The following is a 15,668-nucleotide window of genomic DNA, read 5'->3' as shown; positions in this document are numbered from 1 at the left end:
GCGGCCAGCAAAGATCAAAGAGACCGCGGCCGTAGGGGCAGGCGGCCGTGGAATTCCGGGGCGTCTGTCAGAAGATAGAGGCGAGACAACATCCCTTGTGACGGAGAATGGTACACTAGAGCCGGAGGAAGGAGAAAACCAAGAGTTTCTGGCCTCGTATGCAGAGGTGATTGATTTGATTCGTCAATTCAATAACCTTTCGGAGAAGACAGAAACACCGGCCAGTATGCTTCCTCCTGGAATTGACATGGCATTTGGACTAAAGAGGGATACCAAGGTGTCGTATGAATTGCCTTGTTCGAGTCATGCGGAATCGGTCTTGCAACACGTAAACGCAAAGATTGCTGGGAGGGATAATTCCTTAAGATCTAATAGATCATTTAAATTTATTCCCCCTCCAATGATAAAGCAAAGGAAATATTATACGACACCAAAGGTCCCTTTGCTGTCTAGACAAATGAACCCTAATGTTGTAAGGTTAAGGCCTGGATTAACCTTGGATCAGGTTAAAATGGAGTGCCCTTCAATGACGTACCAAGAGGCTGCTACGTTAGAAGCAACAGCTTCTTCTGTCTTTCAGGCTGCTTCTTGGTTAGACCTTTGGTCAACAGCAGTGGCGAAGATTGCATCCTCGGAAGCAACAAGGAAAGTAGTGGATGAACCATTGTTCATTAGATTACTACAGTCAGGTTCCAAGGCGATTGTGTACCTGACAAACGTAAGTGCCAATGTTTGGGCAAATATCCTGCTAATGAGGAGAGATGCAGCGTTGGCTAGACTAAGCCGCAATGTGGATTTGGATTCCCTGTTAGCAATGAGGAATGGGGATATCTTGGAATCGCAACTGCTGTTGCCAGAGGTCATACTGGAAGAGGCGATAGATAGAAGAAGGATGGACACTAATGATAGGTTGGTGCAACAGGCAGTTAGGAAAACATCTAACAGTCAAACTACTCCTTTGGAGGGAAGACAACAGCAGATGTCTCGAAAGAAGACAGTGAGACATAGCATCCCTAATAGAGTCACAAGACCCTCTTCCCCAAAGAGGATAACTCATCGGCCCTTTCACAATAGAAACAACAGAGGAAGGGGCAATAGGGGAAGAGGGAGAGGCTCAAGAAGATAGGATGGGCGCCTCCCATCACTCGGCCACACCAGTGGGGGGTTGCCTGGCAAATCACTGGAAGGTGTGGCAGGAACTAGCGGCAGAGCAGTGGGTGGTGGATGTTCTCAGGATCGGGTATTTGATCCCGTTCGAGGTAACTTCACCCCTGACAGATCAACCATTACCCCACGTCACTTATGCCCACAAATCTCAGAAGGCCACTATTCTGCAGGACGAAGTGAAGAAGATGAGGGAAAAAGGAGCTGTGCAACAAGTATGCAGTCCGGCAAAAGGCTTCTACAGCAGGATTTTCCTGGTACCCAAAGCCAACGGGGAGTGGAGGACAGTAATAGACCTGTCAACGCTGAATCTGTTTATAAGGAAAACCAGTTTCAAGATGGAAACTCCGAAAACGGTTCTACAAGCAGTCAGAATCGGAGACTTTATGCTGACAGTCGACCTAAAGGACGCATACTTTCAGATACCAGTCCATCAGTCTTCAAGGAAATTTCTCCGCTTCAGTCTTGCAGGGAAAGCTTTCGAATTCAAGGTCCTGTGCTTCGGATTGACAACGTCTCCTCAAGTTTTTACAAGAGTGTTCACCCTCGTGTCAGCGTGGGCGCATGCTCAGGGGATCAGGCTAATAAGATATCTGGACGATTGGCTGGTGATAGCAAAGTCCAGGGAGAAATTACTCAGGGACAGGGCGGCCCTCCTGCAGCTTTGCCACAGCCTAGGTATTGTGGTGAATCAGGAGAAGTCGCAGTTGGATCCAAGTCAACGTTTGGAATATCTGGGAATGGTGATAGACACAACACAAGCCAAAGTATTCCCGACAGACCAAAGAGTAGAGAAATGCAAACAAGTGGTGAATGCCTTTCTGGGAAAACAGACACAGCCAGCAAGACAGTGGCAGGTGGTGCTGGGAATCCTAACCTCCCTGGAGAAGCTAGTACCACAAGGAAGGCTACACCTTCGGTCCCTACAATGGAGGATGAAGGAGTTTTGGTCACCAACAGTAGATCACCCGTACGAGCAAATTCCCTTGTCGGCAGAAGTGAGGAAAGACTTGCTGTGGTGGGTGAACGACGACAATCTGACAGTGGGTGTCCCCCTTCAACAATCCTCCCCAGACCTCTTGCTGTTCTCGGATGCGTCACTAGAAGGCTGGGGAGCCCATATGGTGGAGTTGATGGTGTCAGCAAAATGGAGTTGCAAGGACAGAGAACTCCATATAAACGTGCTGGAGTTGAAAGCAGCTTTTCTGGCTCTACAGGAATTCAGGGAGAGAGTAAAGGGACACTCAGTGGTATTGATGTCAGACAACACCACAGTAGTAGCTTATATAAACAAGCAAGGAGGCCTAGTTTCTCGGCAGTTACATGTGATGACAGTTCAACTTCACCAGTGGGCTATAGAGAACCTGGTAGACATCAAGGCCAGGTATATTCCAGGAAAAAGGCAGTCCACGGATAGGAGCCTGACCCTAAAGACAGTCTTCTTATTGGCCCTGGCTTCAACCAAAAGGGTGGGGGAGCTACATGGCCTCTCATATCTCATAAAGCACTCGAGAGGTTGGAGATCAATGGTATTTGAGTTTGTCCCAGAATTCGTGGCCAAGACCCAAAATTCAACAATAGTACACGGCAGATTCGACTCCTTTACCATACCTTCCTTGGCAGACTTTGTAGACAACAACAAAGCTGAGATGCTCCTGTGCCCCGTCAGGGCACTAAGGGAGTACTTAAAGAGAACAAGGCACCTCAGGCCGGGGTGCCGGAGGTTGTTCGTAAGTACAGGACGGAACAAGAAGGAAGTGTCCAGGAATACAATATCGTTTTGGCTAAGGGAGACGATCACAGATGCTTATACGGCAGAAGACAGAGGGTCAGATAGCCAGGTGGGAGCTAGAGCTCATGACATCAGGGGCGTGAGTGCTTCCCTGGCATTTAAAAAGAACATGTCTGTGGATAAAATTCTGAAAGCTGGTGTGTGGAAACGCCAAACAACTTTCACCTCATTTTATTTGAAAGATGTTGCCCATAGATCCTTGGACACCTTTTCCTTGGGTCCAGTGGTGGCGGCCCAACAAGTGATATAGTTCATCCAGTGCCCCTGGCGGGTCAGTTTGCGTCTAGTCTAAGATGAAGGTATGAAAGTAGAATGAATGGGATGAACTGGTCTTTTTTCTTTACTACTTTCTTCCTACTCCTTTAACTACGGGCAATATGAAGGAGAGTACCGTCATGTGCTGGAACGGACTAGATGCAGGTGAGGTGGTCAGCCATACTGTGAAGCTATCTTAGGTGATGATATACTTTTCAGTAGCAACACACCCCTCTGGATAATAGGGAAAAGAGGGGTGAAGGTGGATCCAGTTGCAAGGGACAAGAGTAAACAGTAGAATGGTATCTACACCCAGTGGGAGAAAACCAATAGATCCGCTTATATCTTTGGTCCTAGGTTCATTGTCCATTCTCTTAGAATTTCCCTATATATTCGGAAATGGATAAGGTGGCAAACTCCCAGTCAGTTGTAAAGACTTACCTCCCTCCAATAGTAAGTCTATCCTAATGTTAAGACCGAAGGTTTGTTTCGTGTATGAACAAATACCAAATTTGTAACTAATTTGTATTTTTCATAACTAACAAACCTGAGGTCTTAACATTAGGATTTACTAGCGCCAAGCTGGAAACCGGTAGAATTAAAATTACACTTGTGAGATCCAGGGACTAATGGCATCTATACCAGGTCACGGGGCATGTATACCCAGAATGCCCACGGCTACCTGTGACCCACCAGTTATATTTCTAACCCAGTTTAGACTGCTAGAGGGGTGGTTCGAGGTGGGCCTTTAACTGTTAAGACCTCAGGTTTGTTAGTTATGAAAAATACAAATTAGTTACAAATTTGGTATTTTGCGGACAAAATTTTAAGTCACATGATACAAGAGATCAGATGATGCACAGTCATATATGGCAATTTGATTCTTTAAATTGAATGATAATTACAAATTACCAGTTGAGATAGGCTATTGGATAATTATATATGGAATTGCACTAGACCATAAGCTATAACAGTTAGCCCAAGGGTACCCTATTGTGTATGTCTTTGTTACTTGGTGGATTTCGTTACTTAGCGGAAAGAGCAAACCCTAAGGTCTGTTATGTTGAAAGACTTTAATAATATCGTGACCATGTGGAGTATATTGGTTGGATGGTTTTCCAAAATTTATGGGCATAGGCATAACTGCGTAGCACACGTGCCCCCTTTTGAAACTGGTTCCCCCCATTTTGAGTTTGTGAAGTTTGTAGTAAAAGCCTAAGCTTAATTTTCATGTTATTATTATTATTATTATTATTATTATTAATGTTAAAGTTATATAAATCAGGTAGTTTGGCTGTTTTTTAATACAAAGATAAGTGAAGTTTTGCTATATTAATGGTAAGAAAAAATTCATTTTCCAATGGCAGCTAAGTATAATGATGATCTTTATTTCTTAGATGTTGAGCTGCAACAAACAAAATGATTAATAAAATGTAAACAAGGTGACAGGATTAAAATTGACAACATTGTGGATTTGACAGCTTTTTGAGTTCCTTTTAAAGATGCATTTCCAGGTTTATACAAAATGTTAATCATTGCTCTTGTATTACCACCAACATTTGCATCTTGTGAGGGAAGCTTCTCTTCACTAAGACACATGAAGAACTACCTCAGAAATTCTGTATTATCATAAATTGTCCAGTGTATTAGTAATTGGAATCCACCAGGGCAGGGCAAAAAATATTGATATGGAAAAGTTTGTTGATTTTTTGCTAGGAAACATAGTAACAGAATGATGCAGATGTATTAAATCAATACATCTGCATCATTCTATTATTAACACTATTAATTCAATGATCAGAATCGAGTAATCAATTGTAATGCAATCTTATATACTTTAACTGAAGTCATTAATTGTAGCAACCAAATGTCTTTAATTTCTTTGGTCTCATAGATATATTAAATGATTAATTCCTATATAATTTTCCTTTTTGCAATAAGCAAATGTTAATTTTGATTCTCTTAATTATATTTTGTTTTACATACCAAGTGGTTTTATTTCATTGCCAGATCACTACATATAATAGCTAATTTGGATTTACAAGTATGGTCAGAGGATCATAATTTTTATTGAAAAAATATTTGAGCAAGTATGAGTTATATAAAAACGTGATTCACAAATTGATAGGCTTAAATATTTTAAAACAACCTTAATATCTATCCATATGACTTAAAAAAAGTAGTATTATTTGTGCATGCCCAGTGCCCCCCCTTATTAATAGACTCCTAGTTGCACCTATTGTTATGGGTAATGAAAATCAAATCCCAGTAATGAATAGATGTATTACCTAATACCTTGGATAGTTCATAAAAGCAAAAATGGTGAAATATTATTTAGAGATGTTAGTTACACATACTGAATCATTTTACTTTGCTAACACTAATCCTTTTGAATATAATAGACCTTTTGTTGTCACTTTTTCAGTTTCATCTGTGGTTGAAGTTCCTTGCCATGAAGATTCAAGTATTAAAACTGCTGACTCGGAAAGCACTGTGTATGCTGTGTTTATATCATTTGCTGAAATTTACAATGAATACATTTATGACCTCTTGGAGAAGATGCCTTTATCTAAGAAAAATAAGCGCAATCCACTGATGTTGGGGGAAGATCGTAATGCCTCTATTTATATCAAAGGTTTGTGTTTGGTGAATTATTTGATTTTAAAATTCAAAAGATTTTGTTTTGCTCATGATGTTCATGGCAAGTATGGAACAGCAATTTAAAAAGGTGTAGAACGTTTTGAAATTTTTTGCAAAGGATAGTAGTACATTTTCCTTTTATAAGAATGCATTTAATTTCTTCTGAGATTTGTACGTTAACAAGTTCATTAGTTTTGATTGGCTGCTTTGTAATGAAAAACTATGGTGTTTGTTAACCTTAGAGTATTTTAAGGTATTATAAAGTACTATAACCAGACTGGCAAGTTAGATTGTTATGCTTTTAATGTTGCTGACTTAAAAGGTTTATATAATAATAAATAAGGGCCAAAAGTTACATGATATTAAGCAAAAAGTAGATGTTTTACTGTAAGGTCAGAAGAAAGCATTGGAAGAGTCCAGAAAGCTAAAGACAGAGATTAGTCCTGCAGAACTTTACCAGACTCTCAGAAGGTTAATGGAAAGATTGATCTTAAATGAAACTTGTAAATGCAGTAAGTTAAAGTTGAATTAGTTATGTGGGTAGGTGAGAAGTGACCTAAAGAATGGATTAAGCATAGAAGTGCAAAGAACCAGTAGTGCCATTGCAGTGTGTTGCACAAGGCACAGTGTAATCGGTACACCCAAGATGTTGGCCTTAGTATATTATTACTTGTTCCGACAGGAATACTAAACTAGTTCTGACAGGAATACACACCTACACTTTCATAGATGGAGTTTAAATTACTATTTGTTCATATATGAAACAAACCTGAGGTCTTAACATTAGGATAAATACTTAGCGCCAGCTAGAAACTGGTAAAGTTTAAAATAATTGTGTATGCAAGGGACTATTGGCATCTGTGCTTGGTCACAAGACGTGGAGCCACCCACTCACCCCTCTTTAACTCGTGACCCCTTTAGTTATTTTCTTACCGCCTTTAAGAGAGGACATGCTTTGCTTCCATCCTTTTAAAGCCGGTTTAGTTTGCCCCCTGTTGTTTTGAATCTTTTGTTTGGTATTCCCTTCTCATGCTTTGAGACTTCCTGGATATCACAAGAAGCAGATAAATGCCTGGATTTTCTTTAACGCGTTTGACGTCGGGGTACTCATCGTGTAGTAAGTCGTAGGTGCAGAAACTCTTCAAGTACAGTTAATTCGTTGCCTGTACTTTGGATTATCAGGATGTGCTTTGGGAAGTAATTATGACTAATTGTGCTCCTTTCCCTGCGGGGAGAAGTGTGCTTGGCCATCTTTTTTTCGTTCCAGATGGAGGTGTGCGATTGGTGTTAGCCTATCAGGAGTACCAACCCAAGAAGGACAGTTGGTTCGCTATATGACGTCGTGCTGCCATCCAGGGTCCCACGCAATGGATGTCCCTTCTATCTTGATATGCACTGAATGGCGGTCAAATGCGTCAACATCTGTAGAGAAGCAGATAGTGCAACACCGCAGCCTTTTGAGTCAGGTTGCTATGCCAACAAGAATAACAAGAGCCTTGCACTTCTTGTCGAGTGCTGGCTTCGCATTCAAGATGCTCAGTGATGTCATAAACATGGTGCCTGCCATAATGTCACTTCACAGCTTCGGCCTACACAGAGATATGCTTCAATTTTTGCTTCTTCGAGGTACAAGATTACAGTGGACCCCCGTATTCGCGTTCTCTGGATTCGCAGACTCACTGATTCGCGTATTTCTCTCTGGGCCATGTCTACCCATTATTTGCGGGGGATTCGCCTATTCGCAGGATTTTAACGGCGAAAATGAAAATACATTTTTATGGTATAAAAATGATTTACTAATTTTCAAATACTACTATGAGATTCAGGGCCTCTGTAACACGGTTTTTTCGCAATAACTTTTTATCTATGCATTTCATAAATATAACGCTTATTCAGAATACATATTATATCAACACATAAATTTTGAGTGTATTCTGCACTACGTAGGTTGAATAAATTTGGTACTTATATGTAAAATGACCCTTTTGAAGACGGGGCCAACTACTCAGAGAAAAGGTTTCGAACGCACTCGTTACGTAACTTATGACATCATTTCTTCCCTCTTTCTCGATGGATGATTGGCTATACGTAACGAAGGCTAAACCTCTGGCAACAATGACCTAGAAATTTAAATACAAGCAAAGCAGTACACCTTTCTGAATTCTGGAACCTCCCCACTGATAATTGTCATAATGAACAAACCAACAAAATATGTTAAATACAAAAACACTTCGATTATTAGTCTAACTCGCAAAATAAGTTTCCAAAGAAATTACAGTCTACTTTATAGGTCGCAATCAGATTGACAAGATGTAGGGAATAGTTGGTAATTATCAAAAACATAGTAGACAAGATGATTTGATAACTGCTATATCCAATGTCAAGCAATTTTTATTTATTGGCTATCTACCTATTTACTGAAAAAAAATAGCCGGTACCGTATATTGGCTTTAAACCTTCACCAATAATTATCGTCAGAATGGTGACTTCATGAGGCTCCACCCACTTTCGCCTCGTTATAATTCCGGATAACACTGAAGGCTACCATGGGCATTGTTGGATTAGAAAATTTAACATCTGGCTATAAAAACTAATTTCTCGAGTAGTTGTAAGAAGTGCTAAATGATCCTCAAGGATCCCAGCAGTTGGTTTAAACGTTTAATTCATGTATATTACTGCTATACTGTTGCGGCACTACTGCTACAGTAGTATTACTACTCTAGCACCCACATCTATGTATTGTTCCGCCATTCATAAAGTCTTTGGGTTTCAGAGCCGATGGCATGTCTGTCTGGTGGATGGGCGGGGCAACATTTAGTCAGAAGGTGTTTGTTTACCTTGCTTACGTAATGAATGTTTTTCGACTCTTGGCTCGTAATCATTGGCCATGGCGTCGGCTAGTTCATTTTTACTCTATAAAAATCAAAATTATCGGGTTTAGGTTATTGACAATGCTGACAAAATTTGTGTGTGGTTGTAAAATATACATATGTCAACTTTCAGCTACATCCGATGCTTTGACAAGGAGCAAAGTCCAAAAAACCGTGTTACAGAGACCCTGAATCTCATAGTAATATTGATTAATACTGTATTAGTAAGTTCAATAAGATTAAATGATATCACATAATGATAAAAATAGTAATCCTCTCTCTCTCTCTCATTTACTGAGACTCAAGAATTTTTATAGTACATGTACTATATTTTTTTAATACTTTCAAATAATAATAATAATAATATTAATATAACTGTAATTACAAAATTCATATTATGTGATAGTATTTTAAAGAAATACAATAATCTATCCATTTCACTCTTTTAATTAATAAGCACGCTGAATTCGTTCGTTCATATATGATTTCGTTTGTTAACGTAAATTCGTGTTAGTGATTTCGCTTTGTACTTTATCGTGTTGGGTGAGAACTTTAGTACATAGCTTAATTACGTACATATAGTCATGGGTCCCAAGAAAGTTGCTGAAGTTCACGGAAAGAAGAGGATGCTTTCTATGGAGATTATCAAGAAGTATAGTAGTACCTTGAGATACGAAATTAATCCGTTCCGAAGCGCCTTTCGTATCATGAGGTTTTCGTATCTTGGACCACATTTTACATGTTTAATGGCTAATCCGTTCCAAGCCCTCCAAAAACACCCCAGTAAATTTGATAATAAAGGTAAATTGACCTATGAACAATGAAATACTACAACAATCTGGACCATTCAATATGTAACTTAATAATAAAAATGCAAAACCTGTAAATAAAGTGTGTATTAGTGTACAAGAAATATTATTACTGTAACGTAAAATGTGGAAGCTTACCTTTCGAGTGAGGCTATCTCCGAAAGTGGCGGCAGAGGAGTAGGAGGAGGACAAACGGCAGATACGTACACTTAACTTTACAAAACACAAAAAAATGTCAGAAAAACAAACTAAACTTTACAAAACACATTAACAAAACTGTAACACTTAACTTTACAAAAAACTTAAAATAAAATTTATTTTGTCTTTTTAATTTTTTTTTTCTTTTTACTTTTTTATACTTTACGTAATTTCAATTCCTTCACCACTGAATAGATGCCAGTCTGTTTACGGAATTTTTCGAACCACCCATGAGAAGCCTTGAACTCTGGGGTTGCCGTTGATGTCCCCTCTCCGCCGTCGTCTTCGGCTTGGGCAATCAAATCGCCGAAAATAGCGCTGGCCTTCTGGCAGATTGCCGTCTCAGTTATCGTATCGCCATCGATTTCTTTGTCCTCGATCCATACAAGAAGCAGCCTTTCCATTTCATTATGTACATGGCTCCTCTTGTTGGACAAAATAGTCACGCCCTTGGAAGGTGTAGCTGCTTTGATGGCTTCCTTCTGCTTAAGGATGGTGCCTGTAGTCGACGGATTTCGGCCGTATTCCTTAGCGATCACACTCAACCGCAACCCAGCTTCATACTTTTTTATTATCTCCATTTTTGTCTCCATAGAAAGCATTCTCTTCTTTCTGTGAACTTCAGCAACTTTCTTGGTACCCATGACTAATATGTACTGTACGTAATTAAGTTACGTATGTAGTACGTATACTAATTAGGTTCTCACAACACGATAAAGTAGCACAACGAAATCACTAACGAATTTACTATACTAAACGAAATAGTTGAACCGAACGAATGCCGCATGTGTACGATAAAACTTCGGGTGCGAAGTGGCCGAGCGAAGGCACGCCACCACGTAAGATGCATGATGGGAGGGATGCAGTCCAATAGGAGAGAAGGATCTCATGGCTTGGCTAGCATCAGGAACCAATGGGAGAGCAGGAGGATGGTGGCGAGTCTACTAGAACTAAGATGGCAGCGCGCGGCGTGAGTTTCGAAATTGTTATCGGGCGAATCTCGGACTTTCAGAAACCTTTCGTATCTTGAAAACTTTTTGTATGTAGAGCAGTAAAATTTTTCGTGTCCGCTTTTGTATCTCGAGTTTTTCGTAAGTTGAGCCTTTCGTATCTCGAGGTACCACTGTATGAGGCTGGCATGCGGTAGAGTGTGATGGCTAAGGAATACGGCTGAAATCCGTCGACGATAGGCACCATCCTTAAGCAGAAGGTAGCCATCAAAGCAGCTACACCTTCCAAGGGCGTGACTATTTTGTCCAACAAGAGGAGCCACATGCATGATGAGATGGAGAGGCTGCTTCTTGTATGGATTGAGGACAGAAATCGCTGGCGATACGATAACCGAAATGGCAATCTGCCAGAAGGCCAGCGCTATTTTTGCTGATCTGATTGCCCAGGCCGAAGACAATAGAGAAGGGACATCGACGGCAACCCCAGCCTTTAAGGCTTCTCGGGGGTGTTTTGATAAATTCGGTAAATGGACTGGCATCCATTTGGTGGTGAAGAAATTGAAATTTTGAAAAAGAAGAAAAAAAGTAAAGTGTGTAAAAAAAAAAAATGTAAAAATCAAAAAAAGACATATGATTTTAAGTTTTTGTAAAGTTAAGTGTTAACGTTTTCTGTCATTTGTTAATGTTTTGTAAATTTTAGTGTTAATGTTTCCTATCATGTATGTATTTAGTGTTAATGTTTCCTATCATTTTTTTATGTATTTTGTAAAGTTGTGTTCAAGTTGTCTGCCATTTGTCCTTCTCCTCTGTCGCCACTTTCGGAGATCGCCTCAATCGAAAGGTAAGGTTCCACATTTTACTACATACGTACGTATGTACGTACAGTATTTCTTGTACCATGTACACTAATACACTTTATTTACAGGTATGTAGTACATAGTAGTGTATGTAGTTTATGTTAGGTATCGAATGGTCCAAATTGTTGTATTTCATTGTTTATTGGTCAATTTGGCTTTATTATAAAATTTACTGCGGTGTTTTTGTAGGGCTTGGAACAAGTTAGGCAATTTACATGTAAAATGTGGTTCAAGATACGAAAAAATCAGGTTATGAAGGCCGCCTCGGAGTGGATTAATTTTGTATCCTGAGGTACTACTGTACTTACTTAGCCTAGTCCAAGTGGTTGTTGGCTAGATTAACCTAACAGCTTCAAAGGGGTCTCTTCCATCCTGGCCTAGTTTCTATATTGAAGTCATGAGCCTAGCATAGAGGGTTCAGCTTCAGTTGATTGAAGCAAGTCATTAGAACCTCATCAGATCTGGAAAGGTGAAGGTGGAGAATCCCATTCTTCAAGAGTGAGGTTGGGTGAAGTGACGTTGGGTACAATTCTGGGCTAGATTGCTGGTGGTTTCTGGCAATATAGGATTTCTCTTTGGAAGATAACATATTAAACATGATCGTATATTGTAACAGATCACTGCATAGGGTGTTTCGTGGTTGTAAAGTACCATTCCTTATGAATAATGGGCCCTGTCCTATTAACCCTTAAACGCCGACTGGACGTATTTTACGTCGACATTTTTTTGTCTCTCGGGTGCCGACTGGACGTATTTTACGTCGACATACAAAAGTTTTTTTAAAAAATTCGCGGAAAAATACTTTTAGGCCTACCAGCCGAAAACTCTTGAATCACGCGCCTTGGGGGATGCTGGGAGTTCACGGATCAAGGTGTTGTTTTGTTACAATCGTTTACGCAGGCGCGCAAGCGCGAATTTCATTCTTGCCGCACTAAAAAGTATCTGTGACACATCTCGGAAATTATTTCGTCACTTTGACATAATTTTTGTACCATTTTAAATTAGCCGTTACATAGAGTATTATATATGAAAATGTGGCATTTTTATGTAGAATACAACAAAAAAATACTCATGATTGTGGCTTTTATCAGTTTTAAGATATTTTCATATAAATAACGATAAGTGCCAAAATTTCAACCTTCGGTCAACTTTGACTCTACCGAAAGTAAATGGTCGAAAAACGCAATTGTAAGCTAAAACTCTTATATTTTAGTAATATTCAATCATTTAACTTAATTTTGCAACTAATTGGAAGTGTCTAGCACAATATTTCGATTTATGGTGAATTTATGAAAAAACTTTTTCCTTAAATTAGCCGTTACATAAAGTTTTATATATAGAAAATGTGCGCAATTTCATGCACAATACAACTAAAAACAACCCATGGTTGTAGCTTTTATCAATTTTGAAATATTTTCATATAAAAAATGATAAGTGACAAATTTTTAACCTTCGGTCAATTTTGACTCTACCGAAATGGTCGAAAAACGCAATTGTAAGCTAAAACGTCTATATTCTAGTAATATTCAAGCATTTACCTTCATTTTTCAACAAATTGGAAGTCTCTAGCACAATATTTCGATTTATGGTGAATTATGAAAAAAATAACATTTTCTTTACGTCCACGCGGTAACTCTTCCGAAAAAATCATACGTGCGATTGTGGTAATGTTTGCACCATTTTAAATTAGCCGTTACATAACGTTTTATATATGAAAATGTGCGCAATTTCATGTATAATACAACAATTAATAGTTGAAGGTTGTAGCTATTCTCATTTTCGAAATATTTGCATATAAATCACGATAAATAGAAAAAAAACCACGTTCGGTCAAATTTGACTCTACCGAAATGGTCGAAAAATGCAATTGTAAGATAAAACTCTTACAGTCTAGTAATATTCAGTCATTTATCTTCATCGTGAAACAAATTCGAAGTCTCTCTAGCACAATATTTAAATTTATGGTGAATTTTTAAAAAAACTTTCCTTCCCTCCGCGCGCGGATTCTCCGCCACAAATCTCCCCGAAATGCGTAAGTCCCATTCTCGGAATATTTGCTCCGTTTCATATTAGGCATTTCATAAAGTTTTATATATGAAAATGTGCGCAATTTCATGTAGAATAAAACGAAAAATATTTGAAAGTTGTAGCTTTTCTTATTTCCGAAATAATTGCATATAAAAAAATATATATATAAAAAATTCGACATTCGGTCAACTTTAGCTCGTCAGATATGTCGTAAAACTGCATTTGTAAGCTAATATTCTTACAGTATAGTAATATTCAATCATTTGTCTTCATTCTGAAACATATTGGAAGTCTCTAGGACAATATTTAGATTTATGGTGAATTTTTGAAAAAAATATGTGTTTACGTAAGCGCGTTACGAATTCATGCATTATTTTGTGATAATGATTTTTCTCTTGTTGCTTTTATCGTTTTACAATGTGTTTATATATCAAAATGATCGCAATTTAGTGCACATTACAACGAAAAAAAAAGTAACTTGTTACCTTCAACCGTTTTGCGCACAGCGCGATTTGAATACAATTATATATGAAATTTCGTTTTTGCGCTATCATATATCGCATTATTTATATATGATAATGATAATGTTTTTCATTTATGATGATTGCATACTAAACTTCAAGCAATGAAAAAAAAGGAGCCAAAAATGAACTCTTAATCTTGAAAACTAAGCGCGCTGTGATTTTTTGAAAAAAATATTTTTTCCGCTTACGCGCTCACTCTCAAACCCCTCCGGCATACGGGAGTCATTTTTTTATTTACCGCTCCGGCGTTTAAGGGTTAACAGGTTAATTCCTTGGAGAGGAGAATATGTAAGACGTGTCGAGTAGAATATTTTATCATAAGACATTCCCTTGGGTTTTCCTATGATATCATCCGTATAATTGAAAAAGTTAAGTATATCTTAGTTTTGCCAGACCACTGAGCTAATTAACAGCTCTCCTAGGGCTGGCCCGAAGGATTAGATAATTTTACGTGGCTAGGAACCAATTGGTCACCTTGCAACGGGACCTACAGCTTATTGTGGGATCCAAACCACATTATATCGAGAAATGAATTTCTATCATCAGAAATAAATTCCTCTGATTCCGTGTTGGCCAAGCCGGGAATCGAACCTCGGACCACCGGATTGGGAGCCGAGCGTGAAAACCACTCGTCCAGCAAGGAACTCATATAATTGAAGAACTACATAAGATCTGTTTCAGGGGTCTCGCCCTTCGATAGTCTGACGATTCAATTTGGGATACTGGGAACAACCTGGAGGTTGTGCAAACTCTCCATTCTACGTGTTCCACCATGTCCTGAATGGAAGAAGGGGTTCCAGTAATTGAGGAGGACCCAAGATGAGTGACTGATAAAGTTTATCTTTGCACAATCTTCTCTACCAGGTTCATGTGGGGAAGAGGCACCACCGATAGGTAGAATTAATATCTCAGGTCTGGAGTTTGCCCAGTATCCCCTTTCAAAGTAACAGTTTTAAGATTTCGGTTGTAGAGCATAAGCTCAGATGTAACACGACTCCAAAGTTCTTCGGCTCACATACACAGAATGACCCTTTGTCAGTGACTGCCTTTATAGAGGAGTTCTCTGTCCATTAAAGGCATTCTGTCAGTAGACAATGATCTTGTGGAGCGGTTGTCAGAACAGAGGGAAGTCTCTCTGTAATTACCTGTATGGTGATACACATTGGACTGGTGATTGGGTATGTGAATAGTATCACTTCATACTGAGTAATCTTCAGATGACTCAGGAGCATTGAACTGGCTGGTGCACATTAGAAATTCCGATTTGATAAGTGAAAACATACTCTGTATCAGAGTAAACTCGCTGGGTTACCACCGAGCCCATACATCAGTCACGTTACAGGAAACTGACTGTGGGTTTTCCTCTGACCTTGGTAGAGTGGGAGTACTCTATAGCCAGGTTTTTGACGCAGATTCAAAAGGAGTTGGGAACAACAGTTTCCAATTTGCCCCAGAATCCGGGATAATGAGTCAAGGCAGCACAGGTCATGATGACATATGATTTTTAGTCATGCTCAGTACAGCATTAGTTTGTGTAAGAGACCTTCAGGAGGGCTGGCTTTGACTTGTCAGAGTACTCTT

General features: G+C 39.1%; 1 protein-coding gene across 1 annotated transcript in view; it reads left to right on the top strand.

Moving 5' to 3' along the window:
- LOC135197440 (kinesin-like protein KIF20B) overlaps nt 1-15,668 on the top strand; it is a 329,336-nt gene that overhangs the window by 30,095 nt on the left and 283,573 nt on the right. The window contains 1 exon segment of the mRNA XM_064224510.1: nt 5,637-5,846. Coding sequence (XP_064080580.1) covers nt 5,637-5,846 — 210 coding nt within the window.

Source organism: Macrobrachium nipponense, chromosome 21 (assembly GCF_015104395.2).
Source record: "Macrobrachium nipponense isolate FS-2020 chromosome 21, ASM1510439v2, whole genome shotgun sequence".
In the NCBI taxonomy this organism is placed as follows: domain Eukaryota; kingdom Metazoa; phylum Arthropoda; class Malacostraca; order Decapoda; family Palaemonidae; genus Macrobrachium; species Macrobrachium nipponense.
The sequence above is the reverse complement of the archived record's forward strand: the minus strand, read 5'-3'. Positions and strand labels throughout refer to the sequence as shown.